This window comes from Arvicola amphibius, chromosome 5 (assembly GCF_903992535.2).
Source record: "Arvicola amphibius chromosome 5, mArvAmp1.2, whole genome shotgun sequence".
Taxonomy (NCBI): Eukaryota; Metazoa; Chordata; class Mammalia; order Rodentia; family Cricetidae; genus Arvicola; species Arvicola amphibius.
The window spans coordinates 31,560,492-31,586,345 of NC_052051.1; the positions used below are offsets into that span (position 1 = coordinate 31,560,492).

The window sequence follows — 25,854 nt, forward strand, 5'->3', positions numbered from 1 at the left end:
GCAGGCCCAGCCTCCGCACTGTTGGGCATGAATGAAAGTCCCATGAGGTACAAACCCTCCCAAAAAACTACACTCTCCTTCTTCTGAGGGATGCACAAATCACCTTCCAGCCTGGGGATTCCCTCCCCTGTGCCAAGCTTTGGGCTGAAGAGTATTGCTGCCATAGATGTGCTCCACCTTTGAGAACCTTTAGGAAAAGAAAATCACGGAACAGCTGAACGATAGCTCAGGGTTCCTCACTTTAAACAGACTGACTCTCTTTGAAAAAAAAAATGATTTAGGATGAAATACAAATTCCATTTCACACAAGGAAGAGCCTGGTGAGAGATTAAAGCGTTGCCTGAAGTTATGCATCCATTTGCTTTGAACTCTGGAGCCAGAAAAGCCTGTGTGTGCCCTACCATCTCACACCCGCCAAGGGCCACGGGGCGGGCAGGATGTTTTCCGCGGCACCATCTCCCCAACGTCTCCTCAGTCCTCAAGGAGTCTTCTCTCTGAGCAACACTTCCAGACATGACTCGCTGACTTTCCTGGATTGCAAAATAAAAGCTTTGCTCTGTTGACAGCTAATCCTGTTCCCTGGCAGAAGAATCTAGGGTAGGGTTCTCTTGTAGTTTCCAGTTTTGCAGTTGTGACAAGTTTGGAGCTTCTTCCTGGGTCCCCAGATGTCTGACATAGGGGAGAGGTGGTAAACGATAGAAGGAGGAAGGTGGATATGTTTTGTGATTTTCACAGACCTGAACCTACCGCTAACTGTGAGGTGAGCCTCTACCAGCAAACACATTATGAGGCTGGGAGTTCTAGAGGGCCAAGTCTGAGTACTTACCTTGAGGGGGACAAACACAAAGCGGGGACATTCCGAGGAAGGGGATGGAACATGATAAAATCTCTGGGGTTAGGATGTACTTCCCAGGACATTAGAACATGTGAGGAGACAGATGAAGCAGATTAGCCAATAGCTGGTAGGGCCCTACTTGTCCTTCTCTACCCTCTGCTCTTGGGAACACACTGGCCCAGCTTCTAACCACCAGAACCTGTGCACTCCTTCCCCCGAGGCCTGACTGTTGAAACAGAAGAACTCCAAGGTGTGTCCGCTGTGCCTGTCAATTCTCTTCCACAAGGACTTTAAAATCCCATTTTGGCTTCTAATTCCTTGGTGGCTAGGATTTCAGCATGCGAATTTAGGAGAGACACAAGCATTCATATGGCACCCCACTTCCTCCATTCTGCGTACTCACATGTGTGCCTGTCTTTGGAATGTCACCACAGTCAGACCACCCCAAAAGAGGTGACCTATGTTTCACAGACATAGAAACTACTGACCTTCTATGTTTCTCCAGTCTCAAATGCTAGGCTGACTTATTAAATTGAATTATTTAAGGCTGAATTAGAAGTAGCCGCACAGATGTCCCTCTCCCTTGGTCAGGAGATTGTACCCTCTGACCCTGGTTTCAGACAGGACACTGGCCCCTCTGCAGAATCATTTTCTGTTTCTAGCTAGAAAAGGAGAATTTCTTTAAGATGCCCAGACCAAATGTCTTGGTGCTTATTGGCTCAGCTTAAGGGTTCCCAGGGGGATATAATCTCTCAGTAGTTATCATTAGAAATCTACAATATTGTGCGAAAATGACACAAAATGACATGTTATTTATGTGAAAATTTCCAACCCCACTCTCCCCTTTCAGTTTTAAGAATCTTGTCTTCAATTTTGTTGTCTCAAACATTTTATTGTGAACATATGCCAACATCCAGGAAGGTAAGAAGAATTTTAGAGTGGCCACCTACAGACCACAGACCCAGCATTAAAGTGACGAAAGTTGTATTTTATTGTTTCAGTATTTTCCATGGAGCCTGGCCAGCGTCCACTCATTAATCTGTCATATTTTGGTGCATTTCAAAGCAATTTACAGAAATTAATGTATCCCCCTCATGTCTGCAATAGGGAGGCTGAAATTGAAGAATCAAGAATTCAAGGCCAGCTTGGGCTACATACTGAGACCAGATGTCAGACAAACTAAAGCTATACTCCTTCCCATTCATAGACTGATAAATATATCATTAGCTAAAGTTTATTTTTCCCTTCTTTGGGGGCTACATTTACCTACAGAATGAAGCCCACAAGTCTAAGTTCTGCTCTTCGGTGATTTGGTCACAGCCATACTACATACCTGTACATCCAACTACGGGAGAGCTAAAGACACACCATGACCCTGGGAAGCTCTCTTGCGCAGTTTCTTAGAATCCTCCAGGCCCATCTTGCCTCCTCATATCCACATATCGTATTGCTAGCACTATGGAATAGTTCATGCTTTTCTAGAACTCTGTGTGGAAGCATGTGCTCTGATAGAATCCTTCTTAGCACACGGCTTTGAGATCCATCCATATTTTGGAGTATAGATACATCCTTGGTTATATGTACATACATGCAAACATATATCAACACATGTTGTACAGATAGCAAATACCCAATGATAAACTCTCTGGGGTAATGTTAATGAATTGGCTGGGTTTCTTTCTGGGAAAAGCCTTGTAAATTTTGATCATTTTTTTCCTTTGATACATTTACGTGGTATTGAAAACTTCATCAGGGAAAGAAACTTAGCAAACACCAGTTACCTGTAATCTCCCCTCTCATCTCTCTCCAAAGTGGAACTGTGGACTGGACTAGGAAAGGAATGGGGTGTAGGAAACGTCTCTGTGGTTCCTAAGGGCTTATTGCCAGTCATGTCTCTTTGAGTGTAATGAAAGAAATTCAGCTATAGTAAGAATGAGGGGGGAAACTAAGGGACTGAAGGGAGTGATGTGCTCCACTGTGTAAATAGCCATGTGGAAGTTGCTGGGAGCCAGGAGGTCTATGCAGCATCCTTCTGGAGCTGGACAGATTCCTTATTACAGCTAACAGTTACAGCATCAGAGAGAAGAAAGAATTCCACACTTGCCTCTCCTGAGACATAGAAGCTCTGAGATAAAAACAAACAAACAAACAAACAAAAAACCTCAGGCCCTTGTACTAAAGTGAAAATTGTGTGTATTAGGGTCGTTGAATGGAGTAAGATTCTTAATTTCCAACAAATTCTGTCCATGGGAAAAAAAATCCCTTACCTGTCATTTATGTTCCTCAGTCCCTTACAAGGTGAATTTTAGTAGGTAACTTTTGATTTGTAAATGATATAAAGATATAAAGATAACACGTTAATGCTGCCAAATCCATCCAGTGCCTCAGCTTACTTTAGGCTCCCCTAGAAGCAGACACCAAGACAAGGATTTGAGTGTTTATTTAGGAGGCAATCCCAGGAAACACCGGAAGAGAACAAGCAAGTGATACAGGAACCCAATACACCATGCTTCTTTAGTTGTTACCACTGGTAAGTTTTCATCATCTGGGGAGAGAGCTAGGGAGATAGTTCCAGTGGTTAAGAGAACTTTTTGCTCTTGCAGAGGACGTGGGTTCAACTCTGAGGAACCATGTGGTGGCTCACGACCACTCATTACTCATTTCAGGATGTCCAACACCTTCTTTTGACCTCAGCGAGCACCAGACACATCCTTGATGCCCAGTCAGAAGTTCTGACAAAATATTCATCCACATCAAAATGAAATAAATAAATCTTAAAAGAATGTTTGAAAAAGAATTCAGCCTTAACACCACAGGATATTAGAGTGAGCAGGTGCCATCTGCAAAAAAAGGAAGAGTGCCCTCACCGTACCCAAAATCTGCAGGTACCTCTTCCTTTTACTTTCCAGATTCCAGAAATTTCTTTTCCTTAGAGCCAAGCAATCTACAATATTTTGTTACAGCAGCCATATGAGCAAAGACAACGGGAAACAGAGTCCAGCACAGAAGTCCGACATCATTTGAACCTGTTCACCACCTTTCAGCTCTTCTTCATCACCCGCTGGGATTCATTCCATACATACAACTTAGCAGGCAGCATCTAAAGCTCCAAATCCCCACTAACCATGGTCACTCTCTGGATTTGCCCAGAGCAAATGAACAAGATTTCTCATATGCGGAATTCCTGTTTCTCTATAAAAGACACATTTAGTGGCTTATTTTTATACCCATAGGCTGTTCTTGTGTGTTGTACAAATGTTTGGGCAGTTAGAGCTATTTCTATTTTATTCCTAGATTTTTATATTAATATCTGCCAAATTCACGATACTCTTCTCATGTCCCCCAAATCAGAAAAGAATCAATAGCATGAGTAGTAAACATCACAGCTCCCTATGTGTCACTCCCTGAGTCCCTGTCTGTGAGATCACTTTGTCACAGCATGTGCCCAGGAAATGGGCATCCACTCAACGCTAAGCACAAGCTGGGTGTAAAGGACTTGGTGCTCTTTATAAACTCACTGCTGTGAATCCTCTCCGCTGCAGAGAAGCCAGAGTCCCTGAGATGTTAAACAGCTGTTTTACATGAGTGTCAAAGTCAGGATTCCTCCAGTCTGCATCCCTTATCGTAGGATTATAAAATGTGAGCATCCTGCCAGAGTGGTGGCACACACCTTTAACCTTTAATCCCAGCACTCAAAAGGCAGAGGCAGGAGGCTCACTGTGAGTTCAAAATCAGCCTGGTCTACAAAGTGAGTTCTAAGACAGCCAGGGCTATTACACAAAGAAACACTGTCTCAAAACAAAACAACAACAAAAATCTTCAGGTTTCCTTATCTTCAGGTTTCCTCATGACATCAAGACAAATGAATAGCAAACTACTGATAATCTAGCCTACTCTTTGGCTCCCAACCCTCTGCCTCTTTTCTTATGGTCTGCAGCACTAGGTGGTCTATAGCCTGTCATGTTTCCTGTCTCAATTCCTTCTCTCTAATCTCAAAGGTCTGTAGGATCTTGAAGTCTTACTATTGGGCCAGAACTGGGAGCCCAAGATGAGCTCTGGGTCTTTATTTATATAGATAGATAAGATACTAGGCTAGCATAAAATCATTTTTGTTCTGTGTTTCTAACAAGGGCTGTTAATATTTAATTCAGGGATTTTATTTTTCTATCATAGAAATGAATGGGAACATATCAGATGGCTCACTAGCACCCATACAACAAACTAGACACATGCATATTTAATGGGTTCTCTAGAGTACAATGAGAGTGCTATTCTCAACTTAGCTAGGCTTGGCCCTAAGTAGATGAGGTATAGGAGGCCATCAGTCTATTGGCCACAGGAATCCCATTGAAGGAAGTCTCTGTGTCTGTGAAAGTCTTTGTGGTGCATAGCTCAGCTCTGCCCTCTTTGTGTCCCTCAGGCAGACAGCTGAGACTGATTTTGGGATCCTGGAGAAATTACAAAGATGCTCTGGGGTGGCAGGAAGGGGATGAGCTGGGTCTCATCTCCCAGACACAGAGCATCACATTCCAGGTCAGAGAGTGACAGGGAGAGCTGCTTACACCCTAAGGTCCTGCCTTGTTTCCCTTACCTAAGCCATTCCTGCTTCTAAGCCTAAGGAGAGACATAGACTTCACATTTCCTTCAGTAACTCTCATGAGCTAGACCAAGGGACTTCACACCTGAGTGCACCCAACAAGCCCCAGAAAACTTGTGAAAACACAGATGTCTGGGTCTTCTTCCAGAAGTTCTGATCTAACAGGCCACAAATCCAGCCAAGAAATGACCACTTCTAGAAAGCCCTGAGGCCCAGGTTGCTCATGGTTTTGAGGGCCCTGGGAACACGTGGATGAAGGCAAATCAGGGCATTTTGCCAATCTAGATTTGTAGGTATGACTTAAAAGCCTATTGTGCACATCACCAAAGCTAGGGGTGTCAGGCTATCACTTGGCTAGTCTGTCCTCACTCCAGCATCTTCTAGTGGTGGATTCCAGAAAGGCTTCTTCATACATTGAAACCCCAGCTTGGCTTTATCTAAACAATGGGGTAAGCTGTGCAAAAGGATAACTTCCTAGTGAGAGATTCGAATGAGTGTCCCCATTACCCTGTATAGACTGCTGTTACAGAAATGACATAGGAGAGAGAAGTAAGACACAGAGGGCTAGAGACATGAACTAGCATTTGATCCTGAGCCAGGGGGGAGATGTGATCATCACTGCTCAGGCAACACGGGTCAAGTCAAGAGATACAATGGAGCTAGGAAGTAGTTTTCCCTTGGGTGGACCTAAAAGTAGGTGTTGTCAGTCACCCCATTTCTGTTCTTATGACCTCTTCAAGTAGGTGAGGGTGTTGCCCACCATTCTGGAGATGCTTGAGATGCAAGCTCTGGTGAAACTGTCCATGGATGTCATGGGCTAGTATGCCGGGATTCAACCCTGCATTGAAGCTTCATTCTTAGACTCAAGGGAGAAACAAACGCAGGAAGTAAGGAGACTGAAAAACAGAAGCTATGAATCATGAGACAGTTCAGAACAGTGCTGCTGACGTATTTCTAGGGAGTAGAAACCTGTTCTTCAAGTAACATTTTAAACATATTCCCAATACAAGAACAGAGAAATATTGAAGGATGGAGTTTTATATTATGTGTTGAGTAGAGGGGGCAGGAAATGAAAAATATGTGGCTCACAATCCTTCTAATCCTGGGGATTACATTAGATGTATTCAATGTGGTACAGGAATGGTTAGGGTTGGGAACAGAGAGGAAGTTTAAAAAGTCGTTGTTGGTTTAATCTTCTTTCCAGGCCACTGAGGCTTTTTTTTGTCAGGGTCTAGAACAGGGAACAGTAATAAATATTTCTATGAAGGGTTAAAGAATAACTAATTTTGGCTTCCCACACAATATTGTCTGCTACTGCTCAATTAAGCCCTAATAAACAAGAGCAGCCACTGACCACACATAAATGGGTGTTCGTGACTGTTTTTTAATAAAACTTTATTCGTTAAATATAGTTAACAGTGCCATTTTATCCAAGGGCTCTAGTTTGTTGAGAGTGACTTGAAGGGAAGGGATTTGAAAAAGACTAGAAGTAGTAATCCCTCCAATTCCCCTCACCGTTGTGATTCTGGACTTGCAATTATTTACTTACCAACTGGGCATCATAGGACACCCACTCCTAAGCTGGAGGCCTGAGCTGGGTGCATTTGTTTCAAGGGCCAAACTGTTCCAGTCAGCTAATGAACATCTAATACTCTAAAAAGCCAAACATGCTTTATGAATAGCCCCCAAAGCCTTACATCAAAGGACGGTTTATCATCCTTTGCCTGCTTTTCAGAAGAATTCCAGACACTGCTTACCAGATTATGTTAGAGAACAGTTTAAGAAAGAAAGGTCCCAATAAAATGTCTTGAAGATCATAAAGGGATGTCAACGTTAGAAGAAATGCAAGGTAGATGGCACTTCCCTGGCAGAGCCCATGTCTTTTAAACTTGTGATTACTCGGAAGTAGAAAGCCCCCACTCCCTTTCATCCTGTTTGTCTACAAACTGTCCTCTTTGGCCTTCTGAAGCCAGAAAGCCATTGAGTAATTCCTCTATGTATTGTCTTCTCACCACTTGACCTGTGAGCACGGCAGCTTGTTGCTGAACTAGCCTGAATACTGTAGCTATCCTTGGAACAGTCCGAATAGCTGGGCAGGTTCTTATGTGCTCAAGAACCTTATAGTGACTGCAAATGGTTCTGTCAGCCTGCCTGCTTTTCCATTTCTTTAAGGAACATAAAGGAAGATGCAACTCATTGCATGCACACAATGATCCCTGAGGACCTATGCACACCTGTACACACCTTGGTCTTGGAACACAGGTCCAGATGTCTTTCTTACCTCTACAGACCTTAGACCCAACTAAGCTAAGGGGTGGAGTGAGCCAGGAGCAGAACTTCTCTATCCAGAGGGCCTCATTCCAAAGCCTATCACTTCAGCTCTTTTCCTCCTTCCAAAGTTTATTTCAGAGAGCGGTACCCTAAGAAGAAACTCATTTCCTCAAATTATCAGAGGACTGAAAACAGGGATGATGGGGGTTTCTGGAGACCAACTGCAAAGTATATAAATAAAACTCTGCCAAACGTACACTGACTTATTATAAAGAATGCATTTCTGCTGCAGTTGTCCACCACCCTCAATATTACATTTAGCTAACTTAATTTTCTGTGGCTCAAATTTATTCAGAGTGAAATTTCTCTTAATAGGTCATCTGAATAAACAATTTCAAGTGCTATTTGCCAAAAAAACAATATGTTTCCAGGCTTCAGATGAAATCGGCAGTGTCAGGCTAAGAAAACAGCCTCAAAACTTCACAGAGAGCTGGAACAATTGCACAAAAAAATTGGAGCCTGGAGGTCAGTCTTTACACTCGGTTCTGAAAGGGGAAAAAATGATTGGTTTCTACTAAAACCAGGGGAGATGAAATGTGCCATTCTTGCAAAAATTAAAAATGCCTAAAATAATATATTCTTAAAAAGTGGCAAGTATCATATAAAGACTAAGACACCTCAATACTGCCAGACAAGTCACATAGAACATTATTATTATTTCATGAGAGGGTCTGCACTCTGCTTCTCCTGGCCTATAAATGAGGTGCTCTATGGTACTGGTTATCATATTTTATTTGTGTTTTAATGAATCAGGCTTGCCTAAAGATCAGAGTGCAGAGCTAAGCCACTAGAGGTCAGGGAGCAGGGAAACATACTTTAACCAAGGACTCAAGGCCACCCTGGGCCATACAAGATTGACTCTGTCTAAAAGAGAAACCGAACTCACACAAAGCTGATCCCAGCACTTGGGACCATGCACCTTTTAATCCCAGCACTAGGGAGGTGGAGACAGGAGTAGCATGGTTGGGTGGAGAGAGGACTATAAGGCAGAAGGAGACAGTTGCAAGAGAGGTCTGGTGGAGAGCAGTGCAGTCTGCAGTCATGTTGAGGACAGGATGGCCCCTTTGTCTGAGCCTTGGTAGAGGAAAGAACTCTCTAGTGGCTTGGCTGCTTTGCTCTTCTAATCTTCAGCTTGAACCCCAGTCTCTGTCTCTGGGTTTTTATTATTCGTGCTACGGCTGACCTTCAGGGAGTAAAGTAAAGAGAGGCAGAGAGAGAAGGGGAAGAGAGGGACAAGTGAGGAAGAGGGAGGAAGGAGAAAGGAAAGGTAGGAGAAGCCTGAAATGCTTTGGAATTGTGCAAATGCAAGGAAGTTACTAGGAGAAACAGGAGGCTGACTTGGAGTGAAGTTTAGTCAGTCTCTATTCTGGAAATTTCTCTGAATTAGTGGGTTTGTGTAATGGAAGGGATGAAAACTGGAGTTCTATTTCATAGTTGAAGAAATGGAGCTCTGAGCAGCACACCAGTTCCATGACAACAGAAGGAAATAAACGTCCTCATTCTACTGCTAGAGCCCAAATCTATAGGCTTCCTCTACCGGCCTCTAAAACGAGGGTTTCCAAGGACACAGTCTTAGAACTAAAAACGGTGACAACATAAGTAGTAACAGACTGTGCTCTGGGACAAATGTTACATTAACTCTTGCTTATGACCTTGACACCTTAGCTCACATGGCTACAGCTCAACTGGCACCCAGCATGCTCCAGTTCCTGTGCAAAACAATCACTCCTCCAAGCACAGAGGGAACCCCCATCCATAGTCTCTGTCAGGGCAGGGCCACTGCTGGCATCACAAATAAGAAGGGAAAGAGTCCAGAAACCGCAGGCTCCCTTCCTCACTCTGACATGAAGACTTCTGAGAGCAGACACCACTGTATGCAGCCAGCACAATGATATTCATTGTGTTCAGAGCCTCTTAAAGGAAAAGAGACAAAGATTGGGGAATGGATCCGCCACAGCTCACTCCAGCTAAGTCCTCCCACTCAACGAGTCAGAGGTAGAGGTCACACAGCTGCCCACAGTTTCAGTTATTTTGGTTTCCTACAGTCAACTATGGTCCAAAAATATTAAATGAAAAATTCCAGACATAAGCAATTCATAACTTTTATTATAGTACATTGCTATAATTACTCTATTTTATTAGCAGTCATTATTACCTATCTCTATTAAATTAAAGGTTATTGTAGATATTCATATATAAGAAAACTATATATGTGTGTATATATATATTTACATATACATATATAATAAGTATGTGTTCTTTGTGCTTTCAGATAGCTACTAGAAGTATTCAGAATACCCCCATGGAATGGGGGTCGATGGCACTATTAAATTAATTACACTAAATCACAGCCTTATCTGTGATTTGGCTTTTATTTCTGTCCCATAAAATACCTGCTCATCTTCGGAAGGCCCTGAGCCAGCTATTTCCTGTATACCCAGCATGCCTGGATCACACTACTCTTAGTCATTGAGGTCAGTGGAGATGATGGCACTGTTACCTGCACAGGCTCTTCCGAGCTTGTCCGACAGATAAGAGCACTTGATTCTCACAGTCCAGCTGACTGACGCTCAGCTCTGGACCACTTGAGAGAGTGGGCAGCTGACAGACCTAGACTGACCATCTCTTGTGGAGGAGTAACTATGGCACTGGAATGGGGAGAAAGACTCCTTCCAGCATTTATGGGGAGTTCGCAAGTCGACTATTACAATACTACTATCATGCAAGGTGTCCTAAACGGTGCATACTCTGTGACGTCAGTACCAGTTCGCACTTGGGAAAGAGCAGATGCTTGCCATAATTTCCGAGGAGTTGATGGGCTAAGATAACCTGGTTACTTTGCCTACAGCCCACAGGTCCCAAGCTAGAATTCAAACCCAGGTGTGACTCCAAGATCTAGGTGGGAAGGCTGGAAAAGGAGATCACAGAGACGCACATCTACTCTTCATTCTTGCGATGTCTGCAAGTGAGCTAGTAAGGCAGAAAATGTGTCCAGAGACCACTGGAAGTTTTGGACCATCCTGCCCCCATTCACCCCTCCCATGCTGACAAACATGTCTGAGGACCTGTGCTGCCCAGTTACAGCAGCTACCGGTCACATGCAGCAACTGGATACGGGACACATGACTAACACAAGGGAGCATCTAAAGCATCTGCATATTTTATTTTATGTTATTTTGGTTCATTTGACTTAATTTTAATAAATTTTATGTATATGGGTATTTAGTCTACATGTATGTTTGTGTACCATAGATATGCCTGGTGCACATAAAGACCAGAAGAATGTATTGGATTCCCAGAACTGGGGTCACAGACATATGAGTGCTAGGAATCAAAACTCTGGCCTTCTAGAAGAGCAGCCAGTACTCTCTGACTTAGCCTTCTTTCTCTTTAGCCTTAGCCATTTGACTTTAATTGTCACTGAATATTATCATCCAGGGTGCAGTTAGAGACATTTCACAAAAACAGAATTCAGGAAAGGAAATGGTCCCCCCACAGTTTGCCAAGGGAGGGGAAGTTGAAAAATGCAGGCTCCAACATGCTAGAAAATGAACAGGGATCTCTGCTTCAGGCATGAAAATCCCTCCCTATAGCTTAGTTCAGAGTCAAGGTCCCAACGTGAATTCTTTTAGTCTACAGATGAATAAGATAGGATTATCAATTCTGGTACCATATTCCTTTGTAACCATTATTTGTAATGTTTTATGAGCATATAACAATTGTACCTAATAGTGGGTTTAACTATGACATTTCCATACATGCATAACACAGTCTTCCCTGTACAGCATGCCTGAGCGCTCTTCTTCCAAAAACCTTTCATCTCTTCCTCTCTGGACAACTCCAATAGATGCTAAGTTTGTGGATTTTTTTTTAAAACAATCTGGACATTTTTGCATCTATGAAGCTGAGCCATTTCTTACCTTGAAATGGCTTTCAATGTCCCTGAAGTTTCTACCCCTATCTCTGTGAGGAAGACATTCCTAATACAGTAAGTGATGCCACTCATGGCAAGACTGCCTGCCTTCTTCCTACAAACAAAGCCACACCAGCAGGAAACAGAATCCTTCCTTCTCCACCAACCCTGCAAATAGACGAACTCAACGAAGGGTCTTCATCACCACGTCACATTTCACTCCACTCTTTCCACCACAGAGGTAAGAATGAGATTTCTATTGCTGCGATTCCTGTCTTCCTATGTCCTACTTACCATTCGCCTGCTAATTGAAGATATCCATTGAAAACTGTTTGGCTACCAGACAAGATGTCCAACAGAGTCCTTGGAGGAGAACCTGCACTTTTCCTTCCCTGTCTGTTCAGGCCAATCCTTGATATGTCTGTGCTGTTCAGGTCATACATGACTATCCACTCAGCAAGGCCCTTCAGACCCATCATGGCCATTTTCATTTATAATTAATATAGCTTGCACATGCTTCACTGACCTTTGAAAGCCTTCCTTGTGAGCCTTTAATAACATTCCCCCCTCCAATCTGAGGACCATAAGTTATATAGTATTTATGGGTAGACATACAAGTATCTGGTTTTCATTCTTTCCATTTCCATTTGAGAAATGATTATTAAGATGCTTGGCATGGTAGAAAAAGATCCTTCTACTCATCTTTCCAAAAAGGAATAGACACATGAATTCTCAAAACACTTTCCATATCAAAAGACCTAAGGCCTTTGGGATCACAATGACAACTCTCTATCCCCATCTTTAGATATACAATCTTCACATTGTTGAGTTCTGAGGCCTTTGAGAGAATCAAATGTGAGTTTCTGGGACATATGCCCCAAGCATCTTTAAACTCCCTCCAGATTAGAATTTAAAGAAGAGACAAATCACCAAGCTCATCCTTGGCCACAATCACAGAAAATGGCAGCCATTGCCAGGACAATGCCACCACTATTACCTGGCTCAGTGCAATTCTTGCTGCTTCGGAGTCCTGCATCTTCAGAAGTCAGTGTATCATTCACCTGCATCAGCTTCCTCCCCACCATCCATTTTCTATCTTCCCCGATGAGATCCATGAGGTCAAGTTCTAGAGAAGGAGAAAACAGAATTACCATGCATCACTAACAACCGAATGCAATGTCAGTCTTTACCCATTGCTGGCCCGCGCCTTAATCAGCTATTGTCTTCCTCTGCACTGCATGGTGCCTTTAAGGCATGCTGACTATAACTGTATGAGGGTTTTCTCTGACTGTTGAATCCTACTAGACACAACAAAAGTGGCCTTCTATCCAATGGCAAGAAGGAACTCATGTACGAACACTTCATTGCTTGAGAAGGATGACAGTGGGGTATGCATTCTATACTGGATTCCAGAGTTTCCCACAGTGTGAATAAACTAATGTTGTCTACAAGACAAATCTCTTGATAAAGTATATTTGGCTGATGGTTTTCTCCTCTGGATTTCAATCCCCTATACCTAATGATGCTAAGAAATATTTAACAACCAATAACAGTGAGGGGAGACAGTCTAGACTTGTAGCCATTGGATGATATCCATGGCAACAATACTCTCACAAGAGCTAAATTCAAACTACAAATATGACACCATTAAGAACCAATCTGGGCCAGGTGGTGGTGGTGCACACCTTTATCCCAGCACTCAGGAGGCAGAGACAGCAGATCTCTGTGAGTTCAAGTCTACCTTGGTATACAAGAGCTAGTTCCAGGACAGTCAGGGCTGCTATACAGAGAAAACCTGTCTCAAAAACAAAACAAAACAAAAGAACCAATCTGGAAGGAGATGGGAACAATGGACTCTACTGAGTGCTGAGTCAGTACTACCAATTTAGACTACCAATGTCTACATCACCACCATTTTTGCTTCATAAAGCAACTGCAGCTGAATTTATGCTCAGAAACTGCTTCTTGGAGGTTACCCAAGACAAGGTACCATTTCACCATCTCCAAAGCAGTGGTCTGTATGGGACCCAGCACAAGATTCCATAAAACAAGACATAAAGGAAAAAGATGACTCCAGAAGGCATGTTAGAGGGTGAACCTAACCATGTCTAGGTCTCTGAGTTATAGGACCATGGAGATGAACATGCCAATACAAAAACAGAGAAGACAGGGCACATGAGGGAAGAGGCTCTCCATCTAGTCTAGGCAATACAGAGTCTGAAGTTTCTACAGATAAGATTATCAGGAGGAAACAATATAGCTTCTTGGTAATGATACCTCAGACAAGAGGGCTAGTACAAAAGAGATCCCAGGGAAGACCTTGGGATATAGTCCAGATGGGTTCCCTGCAGGTTTCATGACTGGAGGAAGACTCCATGCACACATGCATTAGTGATGACTAAAGAAACAGAGAAATAAAATCTTTGAGAACCTAACATTTGTCCAGCGAGCAGGTGGTTAAAAAAATTCAACAAAGCATCATGAGAGCAAGTGGAAAGAAGGGAGCAAGGTGGAATGAAAAATAGGAAGAAAGCATCTAAGGAAGAAAAACTAACAGTCTTGAACACTATGGACAAATCCAGCAAGACAAATAGAGAAATGAGAGCCTGAGCTTGCCATATGGGGGTTGTTGGAGACAGAGGCCATGAGGGGGTTGTTGGAGATGGAGGTGGTCAGACATGGTAGTTCATTCCAGAAGCCTGGCATAAAGGAAAGACATTATGGGAGATCATCACCTCCAAGATGGCTAGAATAGCTAAGTTTAGAAAAAGTGGTTGTATTGGATTCTTGGGTTTTTTTTGTTTTCTGTTTTTTGGGGTTTTTTGAGAAAGAACTTAAAGTTGGGTGGGTAGAAAGTAGGGGGGAGGATCTGGAAGGACTTGGGGGAGAAAAAAATAAGATCAAATATATTTAAAATTTAAAAAGATCTTAATAAAAACATAAAAAAGTTCTAACTATAAGGCAAGGGACTATTTCTTGGGCCCACTGGCCTTTACACAGCCCATAGGGTGCATGCCCAGACAGTGTGAGATTCTGAAATGGTCAACATAGAGCTAAAAGCCACCATCTCCTAGTCTCTATTTTTATAGTGATTCTCAATTTTCCAAACAATTTTACCTTAATTACAGAGTTTGATTCTCACAACACTACACAGGAGAATACAAACATTATCTCTCCAGTGACAAACTGCTATCAGATCACAAAAGGTATTCGGTAAGCACAAGGTGAAATCACTGTTCCCAACTTATGCATGGATAACTTAGGGTCCTAGACCTTTCTCTAAAGGGCAGTGCTCATGTGCATCTCACTTCAAATCTCCAGAGAGTGGCAGCAGCTCATGAATTTATATTTTCCCCAAATACAGCTCTAGTCCTAAATGTAAACCTGTCAATATATCTAATTAGAACTTAGGTATTTAGCCAGAGAAGGACCCTAGTCAGAGAAAGGTAGAACAGTCCAATAAACAATCACTTCAACTCCAAAGTATAAAAATCCTCTATGGTAGCTTACATGTATTTATTTGACCAAAATTATCAGAACAACACTTAAGAAAGGGTTTAAATTTCAATCAAGTTATCTGGATAGCTTGTTTAACCTGAATTTTGGTCCTATGACTAAAAATGGTGTCAAGCAGAGGAGAAAAAAAAAAGAAACTCCAAGAACTCATGAAGAAAGCATAAAGTCAGTGGCCTTAAACGCCAATAAGCAATCTTTAAACATAAGTGTACCAGATTAAAACAATCAAAACTTTGGGGAGAGGCCTTCACTTTGTCACGGGCTAGGTGCCAGGCGTAGCTCCTAAGGAAGATATGAGTACCACTGACTTGCAGACGTGAGTCCAAGGAAGAATGTGCCAGGGATTAGAGAAGTATGATGGGGAAGGTATGCATCCAGCCAGCTGCAAAAATATGCGAGGAGCATTGGGCCCCTTTGAAACTGCTGCAACCCAGAGAGCGAGCATCTCAGATAGCCAAGATGTGAAGGAATATGGGAATTGGTCTACCCACTCCTCCTCTGCCACAAACATTAATTCTTCAATTTTTTATCTTTCATTTCTTATTTTTAAAATTGTGTGTTTACGCACGCGTGTGTGCGTGCGTGCATGCGTGTGTGCGTGCGTGCGTGCGTGCGTGTGTGTGTGTGTGTGTGTGTGTGTGTGTGTGTGTATACATGTGTACTTGAGTGCAGGTGCCCATGGAGGCTAGAGCTGGGATTCTAGACTGAGAACTGAACTCAGGTCCTCTGCAGGAGCAGTACATGCTCTTATTGCTGAGCCCCGTCTTTATGGCCCTCTCCATCGTCTCTAACCTATGACCCAGAGCTCCAAAGTAAGCTCTGGCCTTGAACAGCAAGATGGAGGTTATGGAAGCTGGACAGTGTCAGTGAGCAATGAAGAGTCTGAACAACAGGTATGGGCACAGTACTATGCTATCTGCCAGTCCGCAGAGTCTGAAGAAACAGTCGTGCTGTGGCTGGCAGAGTGGCTATTTGCTATCTGTCCTCATAAAGTGGGTCAGAATACAGTGCTCTATGGACCTGCAGTCTTAAGGTTCAGGCAGACCCCCAAAGACTTGCAAAGAGGCAAAAGTATTCCTTCCAAATGACTCCCAAAGCTCATCTGCCAAGTTTCCATGGTTCTGTGACTCTAAGAGAAAAGCTGATACCAATTAAGAGATGTAAAAGCAAAGCCAGCTATTGTAGCAGAAAATTAGAGGATTTTTTAACATAATGATTCAATATCTTCAGGAATTAGACACTATTAAGACAGCACCTCAGCCTTCCAAAACCTACAAACTTTTATCTCAACAAAAACAGACTTGACCACTGACCACTGATACAACAATGATGTTCAGAGTCTGAGAAAATATTAATAATAAAAATAGTAACAACGTCCAGTAAGAACAAAGTTTAATGGTGCTGTAGCTCAATTTGATTTCCTCAAAAAATCTCTTGGTAAGAAGAGAAGGCTTCAGGGCCTATATTTCTAAATAACTCAGAGTGGCAGTGACTTGCTTAAGATCATAGGCAATCTGTGGCCATATCAAATACTTCCATAGCATTTGTCATTACGCTTATTGAACATCTACTATGTGCAAACAACCTATATGAAAATAGTAGCTCTATTTTTTGCAAGTAAGTAAATGAAATGGAAGCATATCCTGGCTTAAAAAAAAAAAAAAACTTGCCCTGCAATTCACAGTGAGCAAGAAGCAGAGGAGAGATCTGAACCCAGGATTAATGATTTCAAAGGCCAGTTTCATGGCAAATCCCTGGATGGAAGACGATCACTCTGGTTGCAATGCACAGCTAATAGCAAAGTAGATTGGGAAAGGGGCCTGCATTTAATAACAGGTATGGGTGAAGACTATCTCATGATACCTATTAAACAGTCCTCAGAAACTATTACAAAGTTGAGCAGCATACCTGGAAAGTACACAGACCAAAGACTCAAACACTTGTAGAATCTCATTCTATGCATGACACTCTACTCAAGAACCTGGCTATCCATGACAAGGGCCATTGCGTCCTTGCATACAGAGAGAAAAGACAAAGTATAGGCAGTGGGGTAGTTAGGAGCAGGGGAATGTGAAGCAGACAATGCAAAGGATGCTCATACTTGCTCCTTTCATTTCTCCCTCCTAGCCCACCTCCCTCGCTCCTTGGACTTCTCTCCTACAGCCAAGAGGCTGCTCCGCAAAGCTACACTCAAGCAATGTCAACAAAAACACTTGGCCCCGGTCCACAGCATTCTTGGCTTCTCATCTGCTGGGCCCTGGAAGTTGCATGTTGGCCTAATTAGTCAGGGGAAGGGGAGGAGGCAGGGGGTGCGCAGGGGAAAAGCAGCAGGCTCCCATGTCACATGTCACCCGCAGAGGAAGCTTGTAGGGCTGTGGTCTCTCAGAAGAAGTGACAAGAGGGGGCCGCAGAGATGCTGTGGGCTGCTGCTGTCGAAGGAGGAAACTCAGTTCTCAATCTGAGATCCGAGCTGCACGCACCGAGGAAGCAAAGAGAGTGGAGGCTGGGTGCCAAGTTTCCGTTACAGAGCTGTGTGTTCACCCTTTGCACTCTCTCCTCTCCCTTCCCCTCATTCTCTGGTTCTCTCCCATTCTCCTTCCCATGACCAAAGCACACAGAACACAGGGATTTCAGATACCAATAATGGATCTTCTTGGGAGCCTGGTCCATGACCCAGATCCTCAGCTCACAGCCCTGACTCCTAATACACGATCTCTAGTCTGCTAGCCTGACTCTCAGACACTGGTCTTAGGCTCAGAAGAGAAGGTGTGTGTGGGGTACTGTTAGTTCTCTGCCAAGGGATTAACTCCTCAGAGGCCTAGACAGGTTGAGGATGGCATCGGTGAAAGTAGAGCAGCAGGAGAGGGAGGGGTAAGTAAGAGTGGTCGGGGAAATAAATGTGATTAAAGTACACGTGTGTGGGCACACACATATACATACATACACACACAATGCACACATATATGCATGAAAATGTCAACATATAACATTCTTTGCAATTAATAGATGTTAATAAAAATGGAAAATAGAAGAATGCAAAACGTATCTTGCATGCTCCTCTGCTATGCACCAAGTCCCCTTGCTATGCCACATCACCACATCCTGTTACCCTTTCGCTTCAGACATTGACCAGCCAAACTGGAACCCAAGTCCATATCTGAGCACGTCGGCTAGGCATTCATTTTCTCACCTTGCCCTGGAGTGCTAGGGGAGGCAGGGGAGTGGCCTCACAGAAACAACAGTCCCTCTCAGAGAGTACATACAACTCTACCCTCTAGAAAACTGGAATGCTGTCCTGCTTTTTAAAATGAGAGTGGAGAACCTCCATTCCCAAGGATCCAGAACACCATGGCAACAGCCCCTCCCCCCCTTGCAGGTGCACGAACTAAGTTATGGAATCTCCTGCATCCTTCGAAAAGGGAGGAGCAGAAAACTCAGTCTCAGGGCACAAGGTTCAGGCTGATGGTGATGGCCCCTGGCAGACTCGGGGCTGGCCCTGCAAGCCTCGCCGGCCCGGCCGAGGCTATAAATACCCACCGTGCAGTTTACACAGCTGCCTCCACTCTCTTCACTCCGGGTCTTCACCCCAGGGTTGGAGGTTGAGTTTGCACAAGCCAGCAGCCTGCAGACCGCCTTCTGCAGGCTCCAGTGATCAACACCACTCCCCGCATGGCCCCTTTTCGGGCCCACCCCTTCTATCCCAAGAGGGCAGCCGGGCAATTTTTATCTTCTATAAGTGAAAGGGGTTGATACATGAGGATTTTTTTTCCAGTGAATTTTTTTAAACACTTTCTTCTTATTTCATAAACCAGCTTACAAAGCAGCAGGTTTCCATATGGGACTTTTATACATATTCATTGAGGCCACTTCTCTCCCCCTCTCATTTCCTTGCCCTCCCCCTCACTGTGTCATTGCCTTTCCATTTTTTTTTTCTACATCTGCCCCACCTCAAATACAAAATCCTTCTGAGTTTTGAAACAAGAACTTCCCTCTGCATTGCTTCCTGGTCCTCGGGAAGGAAGTGTGTGGCGAAGCCACGACTCAAAAATGGGAGCCCTCCAAATCCAGCAGCGAGGGAGAGGGAGAGGCTGAGGCTAAGTGGGCTATGCACTGGTTTCCCTCAACTATGTGGAAGCTTCCAGAAAGAGTTCCAGGGAGACCCAGAGGTATTTAACAGAAGAACCCCAAACCTTAGGGAAGCCAGGGATTCCATTTTCATACCCTCCTGGGGCTAGACGCTGAATTCTGTGTCTAATGCACATGAAGTTCCCTGGCCATACCAGTTACGGGTGCTCCGTCCAGACTTTGAGAGGCCATCCTCTTGGCACCAGAGGCGAAGGTTCAAAGGGCTTTCAGAACCTGGCATTGCTGCTGGCGTGAGCGCAGTAGCTTCGAGCCTTGGTGGAAGCAGGGAGGAAGAGGACGACCTAAACAGGCTGTGACATGGCTGGTATACATCTATAGAAACTGTGCCTATCTCAAGACGAGATACAAGCTCACCAGAGCAAATGCAAGGGAAGGCCCATGTTTGTCCCTGCTTCCCACCAGAATCATTTTGATTTCTAGTCCAACCTGACGCTCACCACTCCATTGTCCCACCTGATACATCCACACCCAGTTCACCAACCTTGAAGAAGCCTGGCAAGTTGAATGAGTTCCTGGCAAGGAAGAAAGGACCTCTCAAGTTTGAGAGCAAAGGCATGAGAAAAGATCCAAAGTGCTGCTGAAGATGCGGGGAAGGTCAAGGCTGGGTAACTGAGAATGACCCAGGGATGGAGAGTGCAGACAGCTTTCTCTCTTCATGACGTACACTCAACCACAAATGCAGGAAATGCGAATGTTCTGATGACCCACGCATCCTGCCCACTCCCCAATTTCCTCTTGATGGTCCACTGGCAGGTCAAAGATCCAAGCTTAGCACCAAATACCTCATGTTCTCCTAGTCTCTCTGCTCATCAATTCACCCTACTGGAGAAGCTCCTTTACCACCTGATGCCTACTGATGCTTTTTCTAGATTCCATTGTCTGCAGAGCTAGAAGGTCAGGCTCTTCATGATGTGTTTCCTGACTGGCCCCACATAAGAGGATCCTCCCCCCCCCCCATACACACATACCGTGTTTGATATGGAGATTCTTGTTGCAATATATTGAGTGTGACAACATCAGGACATGGGCTCTTTAGGAGGTTATTAGTTTATGAGGCTGGGATGTCATCACTGAATCACAGGGATAGTATTAATGTCCTTATAAAGGGACCCTAGAGAGCCTTCTAGCTCTTTTTTCCAAAAGATAAGGATACAAGAAGACAGCAGCCGGCAAACCAGAAGAAAGCCCTCACCTGACCCTGCCCTGATACCTTGATCTCAGAATTGAAGTCTAAGGAACTCTGAGGAAGAATACTTTTTTATTGTTTAAGCCATGTAACCCATAGTATTCTGTTATATTTAGGATACTTCTCAAATTTTAATATTATTATGTGTAGATACAGAGTGAGTTTTGAAATTCTGTCTTTTGAATTATTTTCCAGGAAGACCAGTGCTGCTGGTCCAAATGCCACACCAAGAGGCAGGAGTTTCACACATCTTTAAATGATGCACGCATATGTGCAGAAAGGGTCTGAGTAACTGTATACTAGTTTTCTCCAAGATGCAATTCAGAAAGGAAACTGCACATGTCTGGGAAGTGAGTTCTGCAGGAACTCCAAGCAATCCTTCCCCCAGAGATTCCCAGTTTGGAAGATGGGCTGAGGAGTCCCAATGGGAATATGGGTCTTTGGAAGTGAAATGGCCAGACTGGAAAGGAAAGAGCTCTGGTTCTACCATACTGCAGGAGGAAGGTCTGGGGGGACATTCTTCTCTTCATGAAGCAACCCTAAAGACCTACAGTTAGTCCCCTCCATGAGCAAGAGCCTACTGGGTCTATCAATTATTGTATAGAACTCAGGACCAAATACTAAAATCAAATCCATGCACCCTCTTTGCCCGGAGAGAGGAAGAGAAATGAACTGTGGGCTCCTCAGACAGCAGAAGCTGTTAGGTCAGCCAGCACTCCATCCATTCACCCAAGGGCTGCAAACCCAGCTCAGCTTGTGGTAGCAACAGTACCATCAGTCTTATAGGAAGGACCGTCTCTAAAGATGGAGACAAGGGGGAAATAGGAAGGAAGGAGAGGAGAGATGATATCAGGTAGACTCATAATTCACTGAATGGAATGTGGACCTCACATTGAAGTCCACATATGGAATATGGAAACTATATTGCAGATAGATGTTGAAATACCTAAAATACTACTCTAAATTCTCTTCTTTGCCTGTCTGACTCAAAATCTAGCCTACCAAGAAATTTCCAGTGGGTTCATGAACACTTATGTCTTTCAATGTTCCTAAAATCCAAAATAATTCTCTATATTGTAGAAGGCAAGAAAAAAAAAACCATACAAACACAATGGAGATTAACTGAAAACTTCATACATCGATGAGATTTTCTTATGCCCATGCTCACCAATAAAGTAGTCACCAGTCACAAGTAGCTATTATTCACTTAAATAAAGTTACCTAACTGGGAAATGAAGCTTCTATTTTCTCTTAATTAGTTTAAGCGTAGGTTTAAATAACCACATGTGATGGGTGTCGAACAGAAGTTGGTTGCATCCCTTAAGCCAAATGTTTCATTTCAAGGCCCCGAATCAAGGTAGAATCCCTATTCTACTGGCATACTTCAGGGGCAAAAGAGGCATAGGGTGAGATACTGGCCTTTAGTTAAAGCTGATCAAGTATTACCGTGAGACAAAGGAGATGGACTTTGCTCAATTTTGTTTTTCTTTCCCTTTCTTATTTTCATGGGAAAAAGAAAGACAATTTTAACAGCAAAAGAGAACAGGATTTTCAGTACTGAAAACCAGCCCAAAGCCCTCTTACATAGACATTTTCCACTGTGCCACAGAATCATTGCCAAATCTGATTTAAACCTCAGGAAAATCTAGCCGATCAAGCAATCAGATGAGGCCCCTGAGGAAGGGACCTGGTAATAGGACCTTGTCCTCTTGGGCATATAGTGACCTGGGATTCTAACCACAGATCTGCCAATCACTTTTGTCTGTAGAAGTAGACCCAGTCCATCTCTGTTACTGATCTGAGCACTGAAAGGCACGAGCTATTTGACCTCCAATGCTCCTTTTAAGTTCATCTTTTATCTAGGACTGCGTTATCTGATGGCTAATAGGATCCCTGGCCTCCAGAGCTTTGTGGAGGGGTCACATCACTTTTCAGAGAGAAGGAACTACTGGAAATGGCATGTATTCATCGCATGTCAATGTAAAATCAGAAAAACATATATTGATTTAATATTTAACATATGAGTGGGCAACACCACACTGAGTGCACATGCCCAATATTAGTAATTACTATAACCAGAAGGCAGGGGTGCTCCTAAAGGAAGAACACAGGACAAGCATGGTGCCACCTATAGCTCCCCTGCTTTCATAGCATGGTGCTCTATGAATAAATTCCATTCAATGAAACCACAAATTATTACTTATATTAGTAAATTCTGTACACTACTTTGAGATGAAATGGGGATATGATCTCAGATATTTATTTTCACCTCATAGATGTATAAATATTCTTTAGAAAATATTTTTTTAACTGGTGACTTTGGACCAGTGAGGCGGCGCAGAGGCTGACAGTGCATGTTACCAAGGCTGACGACTTGAGTTCGAGTCCTGGAACTGATGGAAGGACTCCTTGCAAGCTGTCCTCTGACCTGCACAGGCATTCCCCAAGTGTCATTCAAATGCATTCTTGAGTTCACATTTACAGTAAGGGCATGCAAAAATTACTTTTAAATATTTCTCTATTATAAAATGACAACTACTATAAATATGCTAACATTTTCTGGGAAGAACATGATTAGCACATACATAGGCTCCTTGCTAATATTCCCAGAGATGCACATAGACACCCACAGATAAACATGCGTCTTTCAAAATGACATTTGAATAGCGAGTGAGAATGTTGTCGCTTTCCTAAAGTGACTTGCTCTATGAAAAGACCATTTGAAACACAAATAGCAAGAAGTTTTGTGTCCCCTTAGTGGAAGATAAAGATCAGTGGACTCTTAAAAAGTTTGATTGTCCTGCCCACCATAAACTAGGTAGAATTGTGTGATCCAGAAAAGGAGTTTTGAACACATGCACTAAAAATGAGGAACAACATGATTAATCAGCTGAGCCAGGGTGAAGATTCTTTGCATAACTGGCTATGACTGAAAAATCAGTGTCATAACTTGGAAGATCCCACTTACAGTGTGTTTCTACCATTTAGACACATGCGCCTTGCTAAGTTATCTTAGCCATTAAGCTTCAAGTCTAAATGAAATACAAAGTAGTCAGAGCGTCAAACACATATTTCTGGAAAGCCACATGTTCAAAAATGATTAAGTGTATTGAGTCATGTCTACGCAATAAAACAATGTTCAATCATGCTATGGTATCCATTAAAATCTAAATGTCTTGTTTTACGAAAAAATAAAAGCAATTTTAAAATCATTTTTTAACTTTTACTTTTACCTCTTAAATTTATGTTTCTGGATTTTATAGGGCCTAAAGCTATATAAGTTTCCTTCTTTAAAATATAAAATAGAAATACAAAATTTGGTATAAGACCCCTGTAAAATACATCATTTTCGCACCTAATAAAGTATTAGAGACACACGAATTCACATTGTACAGAAGAACTTTCAGATTCTGGCTTCAAATGACTCCATCCATCCCAGCTAAGCCATGCACTGCTGGTGTACCCTTGACTGTATTTTCCACACAGAGAACACATCTGACCCCTGCAGTTCTGACTAATATGTTCCTTCGTTTCTCTTAATACTCACATTTTGCTTTCAATTGAGTAGAGTCTGACCACACTACATCACTTGGCTCCTCAAAAAGTGAGCCTTTTCCATCATCTGTGCTTGAATAAACACTCCAATTTATTCCTAGTACAAGAACCAAACTGCCTGCATCTCCTCTCTTGCTGCATCACCCCACTGCTGCGGAAGGGGGCAGGGACTAAGACGTCCCCTCATCCTGGGCTCTTCTTAATTCACACCAATGACAAAATCATCAGGAGAGACTCTCTGTGAGGGAGGAGAAATGAAAGGCAATTATTCCTCTGTGGTTCTGAGGACAAGGCTCTTCAAAGATAGGAAGTACCAGGACTCTCCCTGGGGGTGGTGGGGAATGACAGGGATCAGGGACAAAAGGACACAACATTGATAGAGAGGAAAAGCAGTTCACAGCCTCACAGAGAGTAAAAAATGCACCTCTGGATGACAGCCTGAGTGTCAGCCATGTATAATTCCCATCACCTCACTTAGGTCACGGGCTTCCTGACAAGGTCATCCTTCTCTCATTGGTCTCTAGGAAGGTCTTGCACAGAATGGTTCAGCAAATGTCTATTGCAAAACACACAATGTAAACTACACTGGAAATTTGATGTTTAAACTCAGCCCACCCCTTTCACATCTCTTCTCCCTTAATTTGAATCAACCTAAGATTTCCATTCTGGAAGCGACTCTTCAGCACGCCAGGTCCACCAATTCTGACAGGAAGCTCTATCCACCCATGCAGCCTGCACAGAATGCATGGGCAGCCGCACCAGTTTGGAGGTCCTCCTAGAGCCTAGTGTGGATACTTTGGGTAGTGAGGCCTAGTGGGGGTTTTCAGGAGACTGTTTGAATGCTTTAAAGGAGACCTGGGATGCTGGTCCCTCTTCTCTTTCTCTTCCAGTTCTCAGTCACCATGAGCAACTTTGCTGTCCCGTTTGTATCACACCAAGATACATTACCTCACCACAGATGCAAAGCAACTAGGCAACGGGATAACAGAAAGCTGCAAACTTAGGCGGCACAACAAATCACCTCGGTTGTTTTGTTACAGTAGTGGAAAACTGAGAAATGTACCAAAAAAAAAAAAAAAGGCCATCATCTCATGGGCCACGACGATTGGTTCCAACAGACGGTTATAACTGAACCAGTCCAGTTTCCAAGAGAAATCGTTACCCATTCTTTCCCAGTGAGCATGAACCTGGAGCTAGGAAATCCCAGAGGCTTTGAGTACAAGAACACACCAGGCACACCAAGGTGACCACAAACCAGGTCAAGAGGCAGGAAGTCAAGTCCAAGATGACATCATACGTTGACTTTGACAGATGAATGAACCTAAGATGATCATGAGCTTTTAGTCACATGTTTCAATGATTTCTGCCTGCAGCCTGAGCCAGTCTAGTTTGGTCTTTCTCTAAGAGCCATGGAAAGGCTCCCGTCTGATCCATGATTTATTTTTAAAGTCCCATCTCATGTAAAATCTGATGAAATCTAAGAAAACTAAACTAGCATTTTTTTTTGAACAAATGTCCCTGATCCCGTCATGAGTAGTGAGCCTGTCAAGTGCCATCTATGAAACAAAGGAACAGATCTGCAAGACATTGGCGGGCTGCTGTGGACTAGGATAACTACAGGGCATAAAGAGATCAACCACAGGCAGAGCTGAGGGTAGACCGAGTTCATCTCAGCACAGCTCCCCAAATATTCAGCCAGCCTGGGCAGCCGGAGGCCAGCACAGTCAAATGCTGAAAAGCCTCAAATACCACTGTGGCAGTGCAGGAATGCTTTA

General features: G+C 43.4%; 1 protein-coding gene across 1 annotated transcript in view; it reads right to left on the minus strand.

Moving 5' to 3' along the window:
- Slc24a3 (solute carrier family 24 member 3) overlaps positions 1-25,854 on the minus strand; it is a 472,748-nt gene that overhangs the window by 391,262 nt on the left and 55,632 nt on the right. Inside the window, 1 exon segment of the mRNA XM_038331148.1 lies at positions 12,674-12,802. Within this exon segment, the coding sequence (XP_038187076.1) occupies positions 12,674-12,802 (129 nt within the window).